Here is an 18,564-nt window from a genome sequence, read left to right as displayed (position 1 = left end):
TACAAGCAACTTTCCAGTGACTTTCTCATGAAAAACTACAATTGCCGTTGTCACCACACGAGGGCGTAAAAGTTAAAAGATTTGGTACAGAAACTTGGCTTATAATAAATAAGTGTGATTTAAAACGCAACTGCATTACCAGGATACAATTAATACATCACTTAAAAATTAAAACGATCTTATACTTTTCCTTACCATCATGCAAGCATAACCTAATTAAATTTAGGGGAAAATCAGGGTTCCCACGAGTCCTTGAAATCCTTGAAAGTTGTGAATCTGGGGGAAAAAATTCAAGGCCCAAGGAAGTTTTTGAAAATATACATACATAGATACAGGTCATTGAATGTGCTTGAATCTATTTTATGCAAGAAGTTTTCTGAAGAAAAAAATCCATATTATTCCATGTGTACTGTAGGATAATGTTATCAAATTCTAGACTTTTTAAGCACACGTGCTAAACTGTTCGCTTTAAATGTTTATATCTTCTGTATGCGAATATTGATTCATACCAAAATGCTTTTTTGCATAGTTGTGTTTCACACATGAAAACGTCTCGAGTTACGTATGTAACTGTTGTTCCCTGAGAAAGCAACGAGACGCTGCGTCTCCCTTGCCATACTTCCTGCATCCCTGTAACGCCATCTTTGGCAATATTTCAGATAGCGATATACTTCCTGGCTCCCGCGTCACCCTGTCTTTGTCATTAAGCCTCACCATTGGTTAAATTTGATATACACATTCAGACTCACTTACCGCTTGACGTGTCCCCAAAGTGTCACCGCAGTGACGCAGCATGAGTTCCCTCAGAAGGAGTTCCAGTTCCCCAAATTTAGTCCTTAAATTTGATGGTATTGGACCTGGAGAGTCCCTGAAATGTCCTTAAGGTTAACTAACGTGTGGGAACCCTGGATAATGTACATTTTTAAGCACAATGTTTCTATTTTTTGTCCTTTTTTATTTTGTTTTGCTTTTTTGTGCAAATAACAATGATTGCGATTGTAAGTTAATTGTTTTTCTGTCTATTTTTGAAGCCTCTATTTAAGGGATAGTTCCCATAAAGTGAACATTCTGTCATCATTTTCTCATCCCCATGTTGTTCTAAACCTGTATGAATTTCTTTTTTTTTTGATAAACACAAAAGAAGATATTTTGATAAATGATGGTAAACACACCTCAGATAGTGACCATTGACTTCCATAGTAGGAAAAAATATTTTGAAAGTATTGTGATAAAAGATGTTAAGCACACAGTTGGCGGTACCCATTAAATTCCATCATATTTTTTATTCCTACTATGGAAGTCTATGGTCACTATCTGCTGTCTGTTTACTATCATTTCTCAAAATATCTTCTTTTGTGTTCATCAGAAAAAATAAATTCATAAAGGTTTAGAACAACATGATGATGAGTAAATGATGACAGAATTTTCAGTTTAAGGTTAACTATTCCTTTAAAGCAGAATCAAAGAAGCCCACTGTGTGTATTTGTCATTGTATTAAACCATCATACACATTTTGACCAGCAATGTTTAAGTCAAAGTGAAAGAAGATTGGTCTCATTTCTTTAGATCTGAAAAGTATTGTGGTTTCCTTCTGTTGGGTGGACAAAGAGCTTATGCGAGAAAAAGTTTGTGTATGTGGGCGAATGACTTCCTGTCATCAACCTCACAGTATAACATCCTTTACACAATACTGATTTAATGATAGATCAAATTTGAGATTACATAAAATGATAATACTTCAAAAGTAAACAATCCAGTTAAAAAGGGTTTTATCTGTTTTATATACGACACAAACGGCTGACAACATATAATAACACACTGTCCGATCATAATGTCCAGACTTTATATTTTAAATATATTATATTATATATTATATTGTAATGTCCAGCGCTTTATATTTTATTCTTTGTAGTTGAGTGATTACATCTTTGATTTAACATTTAGTTTCCTGGTTGATGCTTCATGTAACACTGCAAAAGTTTAAAAATTTACAGTCATGTAAATGTGATTTTAATGTGTTTAATAATGCAGTGTGCTATTAATACTCCACTCCTTGTATTTATATCACTTTGAAAATGTATAAACTTCTTTGGTGATAAAAATAATGATTTATTTGGCAAGTAGAGTATATCATACCATCACAGCTAGTGTATATACATGCACTTGTGAGGGTGGTACAGTGTCTTGTCGAGGGAGGACTCTGTGATGTGATCAGTCTGAAGATCGTTTTCACACACGAGTGACTGTTCAGAAAACATCTCATAAAAATGTTTCATATTTTTTTAATTTTTAGTTTATGCTTGTGGCACCTTCCTGGTAATTTACAAATCTATTTGATATTTTTCATGTATTTTAATGTGTTTTATGTACTTTTATTTAATGTGATGGATAAAATGTCTCTGTTTGTGTCTGCAGGTGTGGTTGGTGTTGATACAGATGAAGTGAAGTCTGTGTCTGTGATGGAGGGAGATACTGTGACTTTAAACAGTGATCTTACTGAAATCCAGGAGGACGATTTGATCATGTGGATGTGTGGAGATTCTTGTATAGCTAAACTCAACACGACATACCAAATGATCTCTGAAGGCAATGAGAGATTCGGGGGCCGAATGGAGCTGGACAGTACGACTGGATCGCTCACCATCAGAAACATCTCAACCATAGACGCTGGACAATATAAAGCTCAGATCATTGGAGAAAAAGTGACAAGGAAAACGTTCAATGTTACTGTCAATGGTGAGCAATTTTGGTGACTACCTATTTTATGTATTTTATAGCGATGAAAATATAATACTATGCTACACAATGGGTGATGTGGAGTGATGATTAACATAAATAGGTCTTAACTGTGGTTTATCATAAATACAGCACAGCTATTGGCTATTTAGCATGTGAAATTTACATTTGTGAACCTGGACCACAAAACTTAGTCATAAGTAGCATGGGTAGATTTGTACTAATAGCCAACAATACATGGGTCAAAATTTTTTAATGCCAAAATCATCATGATATAAATTATAGATCATGTTCCATGAAAATATTTTGTAAATATAAGTGCTGGGCAAAGATTAATCACGATTAATCGCATACAAAATATTTTTTTGTTGCATAATATACGTGTGTGTACTGTGCATAATAATTATATATATTAGACCACACACACATACATTCACAATTTTTATTTATATATATTTTTTTACATTTACATATCATATAGAATATATACAAATATAAATAAATATATATACACATGTAAATGTTCTTAAATACATACATGAATGTGTGTGTATTTATATATGAAAAATAATTACGCACAGCACACACTTTTTATAAAAAAAAACACTTTTATTTTGTATGCGATTAATCGCGATTAATCTTTGCCCCGCATATCTAATATGTGTTGCTAAGGACTTTAAAGGCGATTTTCTCAATACTTTAATTTTGTTTTTGCACTCTCAGATTCCAGATATTTAAATAGTTGTATCTCAGCCAAATATTAACTAATACCTCACTTCCATACCGAGCCCCTAAGGTGACATTGGAGTAAAAAAAATCGAAAGTTTAGTTTCATGTGCTCACGCGAAACCTTCATGTGCAGAAATCGATACTTTCATGTGCGCATGCAAAGCGATACTTTTACATGAGCACACAAAAGTTTCACGTGAGCACGCGAAAGTTTCACGTGAGCACGCGAAAGTTTCACGTGGGCACGCGGAAGTTTCACGTGCGCACGCGAAAGTTTTACGTGCGCGCGCAAAAGTTTCACTTTATTTAATTTTTGCGTCATGTCCCCTTAGGGGCTCCGTACTTCCATACATTAATGGAAAACTTATTTATTCAGCTTTTCAATAAAAAAAATTACTAGTTTGGTTTTGAGGTCCAGGATCATATTTAGGCATCTAGCAGACGCTTTGTCTAAAGTGACTTCAAAAGCGAGGATAACGGCAAAGCAATAGACTTTGTCATTATAAATGAACTCAAACTAGCATCATTGACACGCAAAACAGCCTTTACTGATAATTTATTCTTTCCAGCTCGTCTTCCTGTTCCTGTCATCATCAGTTATTGTCCACAAAATCCTCCATCATCGGAAATATCATCAGTTTCAAAATGTGTGTTGATGTGTTCAGTATTAAGTGTGAGAGATGCGACTCTCTCCTGGTACAAAGGAAACAGTTTATTGTCCATCATCAGTGTGTCTGATCTCAACATCAGACTCTCTCTACCTCTGGAGATTGAATATCAGGATACAAACACATACAGCTGTGTACTCAACAATCCCATCAGTAATCAGACTCAACATCTCAACATCCCTAAACTCTGTCAGCCGTGTTCAGGTACGATACTGGTTTTGTTTTTTGTATATAAGTCATCTGCATTCAGATATGTCAGCAGCCTTTATATGTGTGTATATTTGTTTATCACCTCAGATTGTGTCTGCTGTTGTGGTACTACTGAAGCTGTGATCCAGTTGGTCATTTCAGTTCTGGTGGGCGTGGCTACTGTTGTTGTTTTAGTTTATGACATCATGTCCAGAGGAGCTGAACAGCAAAGAGGGCAAACAAGGGCTTCTGCTTTTCTAGGTCACTAATGCGTGTTTTTATTATAAGAGGAGCCTTTAGCGTGCATATTTTAACAATAACAATCATATTTTGATTTAGCAACAATGTGCTTACACAATGATTTCTCTTGTTGTGGTTTAGTAATGTGGGTGGTGACCTGCATCTGTGTCACTTTCTGTGTTATAACCTGTAGGAGCAAGAACAGGAAGTTGTTTTGCAAAAAAAAAAAACTTGTTACTTCTGAAAAACTGTGACCCCTTACCATCAGTCACACCTTAAAACTTTGCTGTAGTTATGCAAATGTTTGTCAGTAACTTACTGTAGAATTAAATGCATATTATTTACTGGCAACCGTTTGTTCAAAGTTAAATAAACATTAACCATTAACAAGTCTTTATCTTCACAGAATAAAACAATAAAATTACAGCCTCATGCAAAGCATTTAACCAGAAATCCTCATCAACCTTTATCTGTTTTTTTTCCTTCAGATTTTGGTTCCCAGAATGCTTTGCATGAGTCTGTTATTTTAGTTTTATTCTGTAAAGATAAAAACTTGTTAATGTTTAATATTTATTTAACTTTGAACAAATGGTTGCTAGTAAATAACATAAATCAAAATCTACAGTAAGTTACTGGCAAACAGCTGGCAGTAATACTGTAATTTTTACAGAAATGTTTTACTTTATCTTACCGTATGCCAGGATTTTATGTTACAGTTAACAAAAGCTTTATTTCTGTCTTTGAATAAATCAATTAATATTTTTAATAGATGAAATTACACTTTTTAGACAATTTAGATAACATTTTTTGCTTTTGCTATATGTGAGCAAATTCATATATTAAGATAATTATTTTTACACATCATAACACTACTGATATTATGAAAATTTGCAATCATACCCTGCAGTATGGCATGCTTTCTGTCATTTTTATACTGTTTTATACTTCTTATGTCTGTATTGTTTGTTAAAAATACATAGAAATAATAAACTATAGAAATAATCAGAATAATGTAGATTTTCTGTCCTGTCATGACCGAATATTGATTGTAATATTTATAATTCCATTAAAGGCATCATGCTTTATCAGAAAATTAAAACTCATGCACAAAAAACTCATAATGCATTGGTGTGTGAAAATAAATAATTTACATCACTGCGATATTTAACCCTTGTGCATTTGCATGGACATTTTTTGTCCTTTTCAATGTATTTATTTTTGTAAATTTGGCTGTGTTAATGCAAACAGCAGAACATTTGCTAAAGCTGTGCATTTTTATTAAATGTTAATATTTTACTCTAATTTGTTTTCATGAATAATTTTTTTTAACTATTGAACAAATTGTTACACTTGGGTGGGAAGGACAAGTGAAATCCATTAAAATGGCAAGTTTTAAATTGTGTTCCTTTTAAACACCAATCATGCATTTTATATAATGCTTTTAATTTGTCATTTGGAAAATTTAAATATTTTATGATTTTTTTTTATTCATAATCTGACAATATGTTACGCTATAGTATTTAAAGGGTTAAACTTCTGAAAATTAATACATGTTTCATAGTTATGATCAAGTCTGATTCTGGCTTTAAAAAGTGAAGACAGTAAAAGTGTGAAATTAATATATAATATTTTATGACATGGACATTTTTATCCTCTATTAGTGTATTTTTTTACAATAGGCCTATCCAAAACTGTTTAAAAATACTTATTCAACAAAGTTATTTTTGTTGTCAATTATTAACGTATCCAAACAATAAAAAATATATTTAAAAATAAATATTTAATTTTTTGATAAAAAAAACCTAAATCGACATCATGTTAACAAACTGGCATTTAAAGTCACCATGAAATGGAAGTAGCGATTGTCTTATTTTCCCTTCAGTGCTGTTGTCCAAGTGGGCTTCTAAAATAAAAAGTCATGGCTGGACTTGATTTCGTCCATCAACAACTGATTGGATCGTTTGAAGTTAGTTTATTTTGCCATTTGCTAATTGCTGCGATATTTTCCAGACCCCGCCCAAATTCCATACCAAATGACCGGAAGTGAATATACATCGTTTCCAGGAGGGAAGGAGATTTGTGTTTTTGATTAAAGATTATGAGGGCATATGAATAAAAAATTATGAAGCTCACAGATAAGTCATTTGTAAAAAAAATACCACGAAGAAAAAACATTTAGTTTTCATTCCAATTTCATTAATTGAAACTTTAAAGGGTTAAAAATTTGAAACTGAATAAATGTTTGGTAGTTTGATTAGAACTAATCCTGGTTTAAAAAAAATAAGTCAATAAAAGTGGTAGAAAAATATCTTTATGACCGTTTTAAAGCTTTGATATTTTTGTCCATTTTTAATTGATGTGCAAACGTTATAAGGGGGCGGAGCCAGCGACCACTCTTCGCTCTTTTCCTCACGCTTCCTTGCGGACGCACAGTTCACGAGCCACCGTCCATCAGACGCCAGCTTTGGAAACGTGACAGGATCAGAAACCGGAGAAGCTTCGCCAGTTGAGCTGACATCGTCTTCTTCTCCGAGGATCTTTGCTTTATTTGGTCGTGTGGTGTGACATTAGAGGTGAATGTATTGCCAGGTATTTGTCCTCGCGGCTGTTCTCTGCGCGTTCCCACCGCCAGCATCATGCGCGCGTCATTTCAACTACAGACCCATCATCGGTAAGTTAAGCATTATTAATAAACGTCAGCATGTGTGTCATTTACTGTTCACGTGCTAGCTAGATAAGCAATGGTGCAATGCATCATTTATTTTCCCGATGTGATATTGAAAACGACGCCTTCTGTTTCTCGAATGTTCAGGATCATCTTGCTTCATTTCAATGCATTGTCATGGCAACACACGTGATGAAGCACCAGTAAAGCCCCATACATCGTGTATCTATTTGTTTGCTGTGTGTGGTTTTTTTTAGGAGTTTTAGCCCAGGAAAACTTGGAGGATGACCCACAAGCGCAGGGATCTTCTTACATAGCATCATCATATGTGAAGCATCTGGAATCAGCTGGTGCCAGGGTTGTGCCAATCCGGTATGATGCTAAATACAAACAAAATCTCCTAAAATAATAATAATCATGTGAATAACAATATTAATTATTCATAAATGTTTACAGGATAAATCAAACGGAGCAAGATTATGTGAAATTATTTAACTCAATAAATGGGTGAGTGAATTTGAATGAAAGATATGAGCTCATTAAATGTTGTTTAAAGTATTTATTGATTTTTTATATTTAAGTTTTAGATGTATATTTACATTTATTCTGTGTGTAGTTTGTTGCTGCCTGGTGGTAATGTAGACATCGAGACGTCTCAGTTCACAAGAGCGGCAAAGATTTTCTATGACCTTGCAATAAAGGTAAACTATTATAAGTATTATGTGAAAGAATTGTCTGATAGAGTGATGCTCATTGTGACTTTAACACAACAGGCGAATGATGCTTCAGATTATTTTCCGATCTGGGGAACCTGTCAGGGTTTGCAGCAGCTCACAGTCCTGACCAGCAACAAGAACCTGCTGACACTGACCGACACCAAAGCCGTCACGTTACCTCTGACCTTCAGTCCAGGTGTTGTTTGTCTGCTGTTTATTTGTCTTTCAAATGTGCACTGCAAAACTTTCTTACTTATTACACTGCAAAAAATGATTTTCAAGAAAAAAAATCTTAGTATTTTTGTCTTGTTTTCAGTAAAAATATTTTTAAAAATTTAAATTAAGATGCTTTTTCTTGATGAGCAAAACGACCCAAGAAAATAAGTCTAGTTTTTAGACCCAAAATATCAAATTTAAGTTATTTTGTGCATAAAACAAGCAAAAACTTGCCAATGGTGTAAGCAAAATTTTTTTTGAAATGTTTCTTAAACGCTAAATTCAAGAAAAATTTAAGAAAAAAATGCTTACCCCATTGGCAGATTTTTTTGCTTGTATGCACAAAATCACTTAAATTAGATTTTCTTGGTCTTAAAACTAGACTTATTTTCTTGGGTCGTTTTGCTCATCAAGAAAAAGCATCTTAATTTAAGAATTTTTAGATCGTATTTTTGTCTTGTTTTCAGTAAAATTAAGAAATAGTCTCTTAAATTATTTTTTTGCAGTGTATGTTTAAATCATAGTTTAAATTTTAGTATTTTTATCTTGTTTTTGTACAAATATCTAATAATTCTTAAATAAAGATGCATTTTTGTTGAGCAAAATGACCTAAGAAAATAAGTTCCAGTTTTAAGACAAAAAATATATAATTTAAGGAAATTTGTACATAAAACAAAAAAAATACTGCCAATGGGGTGAGAAGAAAAATCTTAATTTAAGAAAAGTTAAAAAAATCTTCCCCAATTGGCAGATTTGTTTTTGCTTGTTTAATGCACCAATTCACTTAAAGGTAATTTTGTTTGTCTAAAAAGACTTTTTTTCTTGGGTAATTTTGCTCAACAAAAAATGCATATTGTTTTAAGAATGTTTAGATATTTGTTCTAAAAACAAGACAAAAATACTAAGATTTTTTTGCAGTATGGCTAAGGTTTGTGTAACCAAGCTTTGCTCTTGCCCAATTTTCTTTAATTTTTTGTGTATTGTCTTGTTTAATTTGATCTTCAGATTACTAAAGTGTTAACTGTTGTTGGTAACTTTTTATTAAACGCAGGATCACAAAACAGCAGGATGTTCAAAAGGTTTCCAAAAGATCTCCTTCAGTCTCTAGCAGAGGAAAACATCACGTCGAATTTCCATAGCTGGAGTTTGTCACTACAGGTACGACTCCTTTTTCACTGAAGATAAAAGTTCGATATTAGTGCAAAACAATTCAAAGTCGATAATATCTGGTTTTGTTTATTTATTTTTTCGATAACTATAGATGATATTTTGCTTTTCTCAAAAATGTGTTTGTGAGATTATATTGTTCAAGCTCCATCTTACAGCACGTTAATATGATTAATGTTGATGTTATTGATGGAAATTTGTGGGCACTGAATGTTTTTTTTTTTTTCTACGCGAACAATATACTCTAATATTGATTTGCACACGGTTAAAACAACAATTATTATCGCAAACTATTTCTTGCATAACCCTATTCAATAGTCAAACTGTTATAGTCAAACTGCTTCACCCATCATACAATATAAAGATAAAGCACAAATGATGTCACCAAAAACAGGAACGTAACTTAGTTTTATTCAGCAGTACATCTTGATGATTTAAATTTATTTTGTTTTCACAGAATTACAGCAGCAATGCCAAACTAAAGCGTTTCTATAGAGTCTTAACCACCAATACTGACGGCAAGACGGAGTTCATTTCTACAATGGAGGGTATGAATGTGTCAAACACTGTCTTACTGTTGTGTGATGCAATTTAGCACATGTTAAACTTTTTGTCTTACACTTGATTTCACAATGACTTTACTCACAAATAATTTTATACTTAAAAATCAAAAATTTGTCTGATTCGTGAAACTGTCTCATGTCTTGTAGCGTATCGCTATCCATTCTACGCTGTACAGTGGCATCCAGAGAAAAGTCAATTTGAGTGGATTGAGAAAGCCGGGATGATTCACACGCTCTCGGCCATCAAAGCCGCTTTCTACACCGCACACTTCTTCGTCTCTGAAGGTTAGTCAAAGAAATGAATCTGTATTGTTTCATTTGCATCAGAGAATCTCTTGACCTCCATGATAGAGAGTCGGCATTACTTTCAGACTAAACAGAATTGAATATAGATTCACTAACTGCAGTTTGTCTTTTCCAGCAATGAAAAACCATCACCGCTTCCCTTCGCAAACTGAAGAAGAGAAAGCTCTTATTTACAACTATCAGCCGGTCTTCAAAGGCCTAAACAGCATTTTCCTGCAGAATTACTACTTTGAATGATAAGTGTTATTACCTACAGTATTCATCAGGACCTGAAAGTCAGTATTTTTTTTACATTTTTATTTTTATAGATGTCACCAAACACTACAGAGTTTTTAAGTTATTGTTTTTAGCTATTTATCTTACGAAACCTGCTGGGCTTGACAAGATGAATAATCACGCTGCTATTTTTTGTGTGATTAACTTTTCATGCTGCTATTTATTCGCGTCATGTCCTGATTTTATTTCTGGATGCTTTATATGTGAAATCGATACAGATTCTGTCCAAATCTTAAGGCATGTGTTTATATTTTATTGTCAGAAGTTAATCTTTTTGTATATTGTGATGCGTGTGTCATAATCATACACACTGTGTTACGGTAGCATGATCAATGCAATGTTACAATCATGTTTCGTTGCTTTGTACATTTTAGGAAAAATAGACATTAGAAAAAATTTCAACATTTGTGTTCTGGTTTTATTTAAATAAAGATACTAGCACATTTTCATTATTTGAATTAATGAATAAGTAGTCAACTTTGCACAGAAAACCAAACCAGACTGCTATACTTCAAATTATCTAAAGGGGGCAGCAAACCTTTAAAAAGTTTAGTTTAGTTATTTCCTTTAACAAAAGTTTTTTGTGTTATTAACTAACTTTTCTAGAAAAACAACTTTTTTCAGAGAGAATAAATAACTTTTCAAATAGGCCTAATAAAATATATTATGCATTTTAAATTAGTAATATGCTTTATCCAATTAAATGGTAGCTTATGGACATTTTGATTTTAATTTGAAGTTTTTATTATTTGCATATAGTGATGATACAACCGCTTATGTCCGTGGTTATGATGATTTCAAGGTATAAATGCAATAATAACTCCATTAAAATTGTAAAAGCCATCATCATAAAAATGCAACTCAGTGTTGTGTCAACTCAAAGATTTTAAAGGATGAAGCAAGACCTAAAATGGACATCAGATAAAGCCATCAAAAAAGTATATGAGGGTACAAAACGTTGTGACTAAGCGGTACCTTTTTCAAAACGTACACTTTTGTACCTAAAAGAACTGCTAAGGTACACTGTGGTATCTTACAGGTATATATTTGTACCTAAGTGGTACATATTTGGACATGTTGAAAAGGTACTGTCCCAAGTACAACTTAAACAGTGTAGTATTGGTCTAACTTCAGGAACAGAGCTGAGTTGGAAAAATGAGGATTAAAATGCAATGTATTAACTGACCCTAGTTTTATATTTATTAATATTAAGTCATACTGGGAGGTTCCTGCTTGTGGAATAAAATAGGAGCGTTGGGCTTTTCCGTAGTCTGTGTTTGCAATGTGTTACTGGGCAGTGTGTGGTTGCAGTTGGACCTTCAGGACCAGGATTTTGAATTGACATCGGATTGACCGGACAGCAGAGTACGGAAACTAACATAACCAGCTATTCAAGATGTACATGAACTACAGACCCATCATTGGTAAAATCTCATGCTTTGCATATTTTATCCTATGTGCATGCTAATAAAAAAATGAAATTAAAATATCAAATTATGTGAATTTATATTATTATATTATTATAAATTAAATTATTATTTTAACTTATTAACTAAATCATTTGATGGCAAAGTAACTTTGGTACATTTTACACATTTGCATAGTTAGAAATATGCATATTAAACATTTAAAATGTGCTGTTGTTCTGTAAAATTGTCTTAGTATTTTTGTCTTGTTTTCAGTAAAAATATCTAAAAATTGTTAAATTAAGATGCTTTTTCTTGATGAGCAAAACGACCCAAGAAAATAAGTCTAGTTTTTGGACCAAAAATATCAAATTTAAGTGATTTTGTGCATTGCTGGAGTACATTTTTCTCAAACACTATATTCAAGAAAAATTCAAGAAAAATTTGCTTACCCCATTGGCAGATTTCTTTGCTGGTTTTATGGACAAAATCATTTAAATGTAATAATTTTTGGCTCTAAAAACGACTTATTTTCTTGGGTCGTTTTGCTCATCAAGAAAAGGCATCTTAATTTAACAATTTTTAGATATTTTTACTAAAAAAAGACAAAAATACCAAGACATTTTTTCTTCAAAAACATTTTTTGCAGTAGATATAAGTATTTTTAGACAATTGAGAATGATGTCAGATGCATGACATTGCATACATTTATATAATGACAGCTTTTAAGTTCATTGCCATAATGTGATATGTCTTTTTATTAGATATGCCCTGATAGGCTATATCGGCCAATAATCGATATCGATTGATAAAAGCGATCATTCACACTATGGGCAGATATATCTGTCAATCAAAAGAGAACAGGAAAATGCAATGTGTATAGAAAATGTAAAGAAATATAACAGTTTTGTTGTTCAATATTAATAAATAACCTTTAGAAAATGTAATCCTCAGAATTTAATTTAACCACCAAACTATTGGTATCGGCAAATATCAGTCAGAATAATTGGTGGAAAAATGTATCATAATCATGAACCACCCTCTTTTTTTTTTTTTTTTGGTCATCTTTCCTGATTCAGGTATTTTAGCCCAAGAAAACTGGGAGGGTGACCCTCAGGCGCAGGGATCTTCTTATATCCAAGCATCATATGTGAAACATCTGGAGTCAGCTGGTGCCAGGGTTGTGCCAATCCAGTAAGATGCTAAGCACAAGCTCATAAATTAATAATAACAATAATCATTTTAATTATAATAAACGTTGTTGTATGATGTGTTTCACAGCATAAATCAAACAAAGGAGGAATATGTGAAACTCTTCTACTCGATAAACGGGTGAGTTAATCTGAATCAATGCAAACGGTCCTTTTAAATCAAGGCTTAAAGACACCAAGTTTTATTAGATTACTGAAGGTTCCATATAATTGTGTAAGTAACAAAAAATCTGAAGTATTTCACATTTTTTCTGTGTTTATTGCTCTTGTAGTTTTTTGCTGCCTGGTGGAAACGCGGACATGGAGAAGTCTCAGTTTGCAAGAACGGCGAAGATTTTCTATGACCTTGCAATAAAAGTAAATTATTAAAGTATTATGTGAAATAAATGTCTGTATGTCTGATAAAGTGATGCTTATTGTGACCCTAACACAACAGGCGAATGATGCTTCCGATTATTTTCCGATCTGGGGAACCTGTCAGGGTTTGCAGCAGCTCACAATCCTGACCAGCAACAAGAACCTGCTGACACCGACCGACACCAAAGCCGTCACTTTACCTCTGATCTTCAGTCCAGGTGTTCTTATTTGTCTGGAATGATACGTGTTCAAAAAACATTTTTTTTATAGAGTTTATTGTCACAAGCTTTCTTCTTGCCCAATTTTCTTGATTTAGTTTGATGATTAAAGTGTTAACTGTTGTTGGTAACTTTTTATTAAATGTAGGATCACAAAACAGCAGGATGTTCAAAAGGTTTCCAAAAGATCTCCTTCAGTCTCTAGCAGAAGAAAACATCACGTCCAATTTCCATAGTTGGGGTTTGTCACTACAGGTGAAAAGTCGTGTTAAATATGCAAAATAATGAGACTAAAAAGCACAAACATGTTGTTTTGACTCAGCAGTTTGTTTAATAGTCTATGTCTTGATGATTTGTTTAAAGTTATTTTGTTTTTACAGAATTACAGCAGCAATGCCAAACTAAAGCGTTTCTATAGAGTCTTAACCACCAATACAGACGGCAAGACGGAGTTCATTTCTACAATGGAGGGTATGAATGTGTCACACGTAATGCCTTATTCAGCACATGTTAATTAAAGCACTCTAGGAAATAAATGTACAAAGTTGTCACTGGGACAGTATTTCCAAAAGTACACTTTGTACCCAAAAGATACATATTAATCAAAGGTACACGTTGGTTCCATAGAGGTACATGTTGTTTTTAAAAGGTGACAATTTAAATAGAGCTGCCAACCCTCACACTTTCTCACGGTTTTGCCTGTTTTCATACACACTCACTCAAAAAAATTATCTGATCTCGGGACGAGACTTGACGGTAGCCTGCTTTTGGCGTCTATTTGGAATGTTATCATTAAAAAATATTGTTTGCCAAGCCATGTTATTTTTTATTTGCTGGAGGAAATAAAAGAGGAGTCACTAGAAGTCGTCACACAATAGCGGGTGTTTCAAAACTTCTTGTAACCCGTTATATTTTTGTCTTCAGGTACTTTTCACTGTATTTTGGCTTCATTAGCTGGGATTTCGCCCCAAATTTTAGCTAGGATGTCAGTGGTGCTGAACTCAAGCTCATCAGGCGTTAGATCACCCACAGGAGCATCCGTTCTGCTTATTTGTGACACTGAACTAATTTGTTGATCAGTATGGAAATCCACTGTTGTGCCTGTGTTATTTAATTTGTGCATTTTTAGTTAATAACCCGCAGAAATCACCACTCCCATCAGCGCTTTTTTGGATTTGCGCTCTTTTGCTTATTTGTCCCATTTAGTAAATCTGGCCCTGTAACATGGTATGTAAAAATGAAATGTCTTCCAATATAGTACTCACTCATACATTTTAAAGGTCCCGTTCTTCCTGTATTTTTGAAGCTTTGTGTTTACAGTGCGCAATATAACGTGTTCATGTTTCACGTGTAAAAAAAGCGGTATTAACGCCGTTTACTTATTTGTATAGCGCCGTTTTCACTGTCCTAAAAACGGGCTGATGTCTTCCTTGTTCTGTGAAGTCCCTCCTCCAGAAATACGTATTGAGTTCTGATTGTGTAGTTTGTTTAGTGTGTTGTGATTCGATAGCAGCTTAGCTGGCCGTTAGCTTAGCTGGCAACTGACGTATTCCTGTGGCAGAGTTTCGACAAAATCTCACTCCAAGGTTTTTTGAAAAGTTGGCAGGTATGGTGACAGCTTTTGTACATTTTTCTGAAAGTGTGTGCTCATTTGATTTCACAACGTGCACTCTGAAATAGTTTTATACCAAAACAATCAGATTTTTTTTGTCTGAATCTGTTTATATCTTGTAGCGTATCGCTATCCATTTTATGCTGTACAGTGGCATCCAGAGAAAAGTCCATTTGAGTGGATTGAGAAAGCCGGTATGATTCACACGCTCTCGGCCATCAAAACCGCTTTCTACACCGCACACTTCTTCGTCTCTGAAGGTGGTCAAAGAAACAAATCTGTATTGTTTTGTTTAAATGTGAGAATTAACATTTTATTACCCAACAGAAGATTTGCTAACTGCAGTTTGTTTTTTCCAGCCATGAAAAACCATCATCGCTTTCTTTCGCAAATCCAAGAAGAGAAAGCTCTTATTAACAACTATCAGCCGGTCTTTAATGGCCTAAATAGCATTTTCATGCAGAATTACTATTTTGAATGATAAGTGTTATTAGCCACAACATTCATCATAAACTGAAAGTCAGTATTTTATTTTATTTTAAGATGTGACCAAACACTTTTTTTAAATTATTGACTTTAGTTATTTGTCTTACAAAACCTACTGGGCTTTAAAAAGCTGCTATTTATTTACGTAATGTCCTAATGTTAAAATTTCTGCTTGATTTCTATGTGAAAAAATATTCTGTCCAAATTTGAAGGTAGCTATTTTTATTGCCATTTATGTAAAGTTAATCTCTTTGTACAGTACTAGGCCTATATAGGATACAGTATCTGTCTATATCCCAGCTAACAGAAAAAAGTTCTAAGAACGTTCCCTGAAAGTTCCCAAGGTTCCCAAAAACGTTCTGCCAACAGAAAAAGTGTCCAGTTTTCTTGACGTTCTAAGAACGTTTTTGTGTTGTCTCAACGTTAGAGGAATGTTACATTTTACATCCAACTAAAACAAACACTAATCACAATAATGGCGACTTAAAATTAAACAAAACATCAACATCTAAGCCTAATAAGTGAATTGTGTTTTCTACAGCAATATATTTACTGAACATTCAGAAATAATGTTTTATAAAATAATAAAATGCAATGTTTCTCTATCATTTACATAATAGTCAAACAAGTCAACATAATAAACAGTTGTTGTTTAAACATTGTGTGAACATTAAAACATGACATTGTCATAACGTTTAAAAATGGTAAAATGTAACATTCCTCTAACGTTGAAACAACCCAAAAACGTTCTTAGAACGTCAAGAAAACTGGACACTTTTTCCGTTGGCAGAACGTTTTTGGGAACCTTGGGAACTTTCAGGGAACGTTCTTAGAACTTTTTTCTGTTAGCTGGGATGCCGCTGTTTAACACCAAACACTGTGTGTATATGTGTGTGTGTATACCTTCTGTGTATAGGCTGCTAGTGTACTCACTTGCTCTTGACTTACTCTCAGATGGACAACAACACTTAAAAACACAAATAAACTAAGCATAGGAAAAATAGTGTTCAATTGTGTTCTGGTTTTATTGAAATTAAGTAGTCAACTTAGCATAGAAAATCCAGACCGCTCAAATGATATATAGGGGGGAGAAAACCGCCCATGCGAACCATGGTACCACATTGAAACATGAAATTCTTAGAAATTGTACAAAAATAAATAATTTAATAAAATTTAATAAATACTTAAATAAATGAGAGATCAGATCAACAATCTCCTATAAAGACTTCATACAAGTAACATTAAAGACAAACATTTAAGGGACAGATTTTTGTAGACATGTAAATATATTTAATTATGTAAATAAAGTGCATGTTAAATAAAGACAATGTTCACTATGTACCATCTTTATTTGCATATTTAATTACATCGCAGAAGGAAAAACATGCATGTTTTTCCTGAAGCTGGGAATCACTACAGTTGGAAATCGCTTAATAGTCAGCTGCAAATATGGGTTGACCCCAAACAAATTCTAACAAACGGTTTCTCGGTGGTTTACAGTAGTATCAGATGTACTTAAAAACATACTAAAAGTTTACCAAAGTTTGACTCCAAGAAAGGCCCCATTTTCAAAATTGCGGCCATCGGGTCCTTAAAATGACCATTACTCCCTTGTATCCCCCTAAACCAGGAATACTGGTGCTGGATACATGTTTTGACCATGTAATATTCTAATAAGCATATTTGAATAATAGATGGGTGATTACAAGTACAGTTATATAAAGAAATTGGTTACAAGCATATTTATGCAAAAAAAACAAGTTCAAGTAATGGCATATTTCTTCTTCCTCATATTGTTTTGCCTAGTGTTGATGGTTTCTGTAGTTCATTACTATTCTTTTGATTCCAATAAAAAATAAATTCATTAGAACTGTGTGGTACTGTAAAATTAGTCAACTGAGGGCTGCCATGTGAAGGCTCAGTACGTTAACCCCTTCAATTTATTTATTTTTTAAGTTTTATAATGTGTTTTTTTTTTTTTGGCCTTTTTTAATACTTTTCTTATTTATACATGTCTCTTCTATTTTCTTCATTTGTTTCCTCTTATTCTGGTTTATTTTGTATACTTTTTTGCACTGTGACCTTCACTAGATTTACCAGTCTTTCCATTACATAGACCCCACAGGTCGGGTCGTGCCAGCTCACTTTACTGTGGCTTGATTGGCATTTCTATTAAGTTTAGTACCACTTCAGAGTGGGTTTGGTTGTGCTGGCTGGGAGTCCGGCATAGCAGAGGTAGGAAAAGCCATGTTTCCGAATGATAAAACCCAGGAATGTCGTGTCAATGTCATAGAAAAGAGCAGTGGTCCAAGCACTGAGCCTTGAGGTACCCCGGTATTGAGACGTTGGGGTTCAGAGACATCACCTCTCCAGGATACTCTAAATGACCTCCCTGAGAGGTAAGACCTGAACCATAGTAGCGCCATGTCAGTGACAACCATATCCTTGAGGGTCGACAGGAGGATGTGGGGATTGACAGTGTCAACAGTGGCAAATAGATTCCAATATGTTAAGGGCTTCCTGTCTGTCTTGGTGGACGCCATCTTGAAAATAACACCTTTATAGTGGTCAAACTTTGGTAAACTTAGTATGTTATTAGGGACACCTAACACTACAAAAAACAGCTGAGAAAACTTTTGTTAGAATTTTTTAGGGTTAGGTGTTTTTTTTTCATATATGCAGCCTCCTATAAGGTTTGATGGTGTATAAGCTAACATATAGCGGTGTAGAAAAAAGAAGAAGGAACGCTTTAAAAAAATTATAAATAATGTACAAACAATCCAGAGTGCTCTTCAAAAAAGGG

At 33.7% G+C, this 18,564-nt stretch overlaps 3 protein-coding genes across 4 annotated transcripts; all 3 read left to right on the top strand.

Moving 5' to 3' along the window:
• Nucleotides 1-2,204: 2,204 nt before the first annotated feature.
• On the top strand, nucleotides 2,205-4,917 carry LOC135722333 (SLAM family member 5-like). Its single transcript, XM_065244333.2, has 4 exons — nucleotides 2,205-2,316; nucleotides 2,416-2,736; nucleotides 4,035-4,337; nucleotides 4,431-4,917. The coding sequence occupies exons 1-4, from the start codon at nucleotides 2,268-2,270 to the stop codon at nucleotides 4,589-4,591; spliced, it is 834 nt and encodes a 277-aa protein (XP_065100405.1). The 5' UTR covers nucleotides 2,205-2,267; the 3' UTR covers nucleotides 4,592-4,917.
• A 2,047-nt stretch (nucleotides 4,918-6,964) lies between these two features.
• LOC135722170 (gamma-glutamyl hydrolase-like) lies at nucleotides 6,965-10,873 on the top strand. The gene is made up of 9 exons (XM_065244320.2): nucleotides 6,965-7,233; nucleotides 7,485-7,599; nucleotides 7,684-7,734; nucleotides 7,844-7,928; nucleotides 8,001-8,139; nucleotides 9,211-9,317; nucleotides 9,784-9,874; nucleotides 10,037-10,174; nucleotides 10,311-10,873. The coding sequence occupies exons 1-9, from the start codon at nucleotides 7,140-7,142 to the stop codon at nucleotides 10,430-10,432; spliced, it is 942 nt and encodes a 313-aa protein (XP_065100392.1). The 5' UTR covers nucleotides 6,965-7,139; the 3' UTR covers nucleotides 10,433-10,873.
• Nucleotides 10,874-11,030: 157 nt separating this feature from the next.
• Nucleotides 11,031-16,055, top strand: LOC135748162 (gamma-glutamyl hydrolase-like). Of its 2 annotated transcripts, XM_065266259.2 has the most exons (9): nucleotides 11,031-11,895; nucleotides 12,957-13,071; nucleotides 13,159-13,209; nucleotides 13,361-13,445; nucleotides 13,525-13,663; nucleotides 13,812-13,918; nucleotides 14,044-14,134; nucleotides 15,398-15,535; nucleotides 15,635-16,055. In XM_065266259.2, the coding sequence occupies exons 1-9, from the start codon at nucleotides 11,868-11,870 to the stop codon at nucleotides 15,754-15,756; spliced, it is 876 nt and encodes a 291-aa protein (XP_065122331.2). In that variant the 5' UTR covers nucleotides 11,031-11,867; the 3' UTR covers nucleotides 15,757-16,055. The 2 variants fall into 2 exon arrangements, with proteins under 2 accessions (XP_065122331.2, XP_065122330.2); XM_065266258.2 differs by lacking the exon at nucleotides 11,031-11,895 and having other exon boundaries at nucleotides 12,450-13,071.
• Nucleotides 16,056-18,564: the final 2,509 nt, after the last annotated feature.

The sequence above is a fragment of the Paramisgurnus dabryanus genome, chromosome 24, assembly GCF_030506205.2.
Source record: "Paramisgurnus dabryanus chromosome 24, PD_genome_1.1, whole genome shotgun sequence".
NCBI lineage: Eukaryota > Metazoa > Chordata > Actinopteri > Cypriniformes > Cobitidae > Paramisgurnus > Paramisgurnus dabryanus.
The sequence above is the reverse complement of the archived record's forward strand: the minus strand, read 5'-3'. Positions and strand labels throughout refer to the sequence as shown.

Bases quoted from the DNA above. Each gene is read 5' to 3' on its own strand.
- LOC135722170 (XM_065244320.2), top strand. From the start codon at position 7,140: ATGTATTGCCAGGTATTTGTCCTCGCGGCTGTTCTCTGCGCGTTCCCA. The intron at 7,929-8,000 runs GTAAACTATTAT...TTAACACAACAG, and splicing joins TCTATGACCTTGCAATAAAG to GCGAATGATGCTTCAGATTA. The intron at 10,175-10,310 runs GTTAGTCAAAGA...TGTCTTTTCCAG, and splicing joins ACACTTCTTCGTCTCTGAAG to CAATGAAAAACCATCACCGC.
- LOC135722333 (XM_065244333.2), top strand. From the start codon at position 2,268: ATGTTTCATATTTTTTTAATTTTTAGTTTATGCTTGTGGCACCTTCCT. The intron at 2,317-2,415 runs GTAATTTACAAA...TTGTGTCTGCAG, and splicing joins ATGCTTGTGGCACCTTCCTG to GTGTGGTTGGTGTTGATACA. The intron at 4,338-4,430 runs GTACGATACTGG...TTATCACCTCAG, and splicing joins ACTCTGTCAGCCGTGTTCAG to ATTGTGTCTGCTGTTGTGGT.
- LOC135748162 (XM_065266258.2), top strand. From the start codon at position 12,908: ATGAACCACCCTCTTTTTTTTTTTTTTTTGGTCATCTTTCCTGATTCA. The intron at 13,919-14,043 runs GTGAAAAGTCGT...TTGTTTTTACAG, and splicing joins GTTGGGGTTTGTCACTACAG to AATTACAGCAGCAATGCCAA. The intron at 14,135-15,397 runs GTATGAATGTGT...TATATCTTGTAG, and splicing joins GTTCATTTCTACAATGGAGG to CGTATCGCTATCCATTTTAT.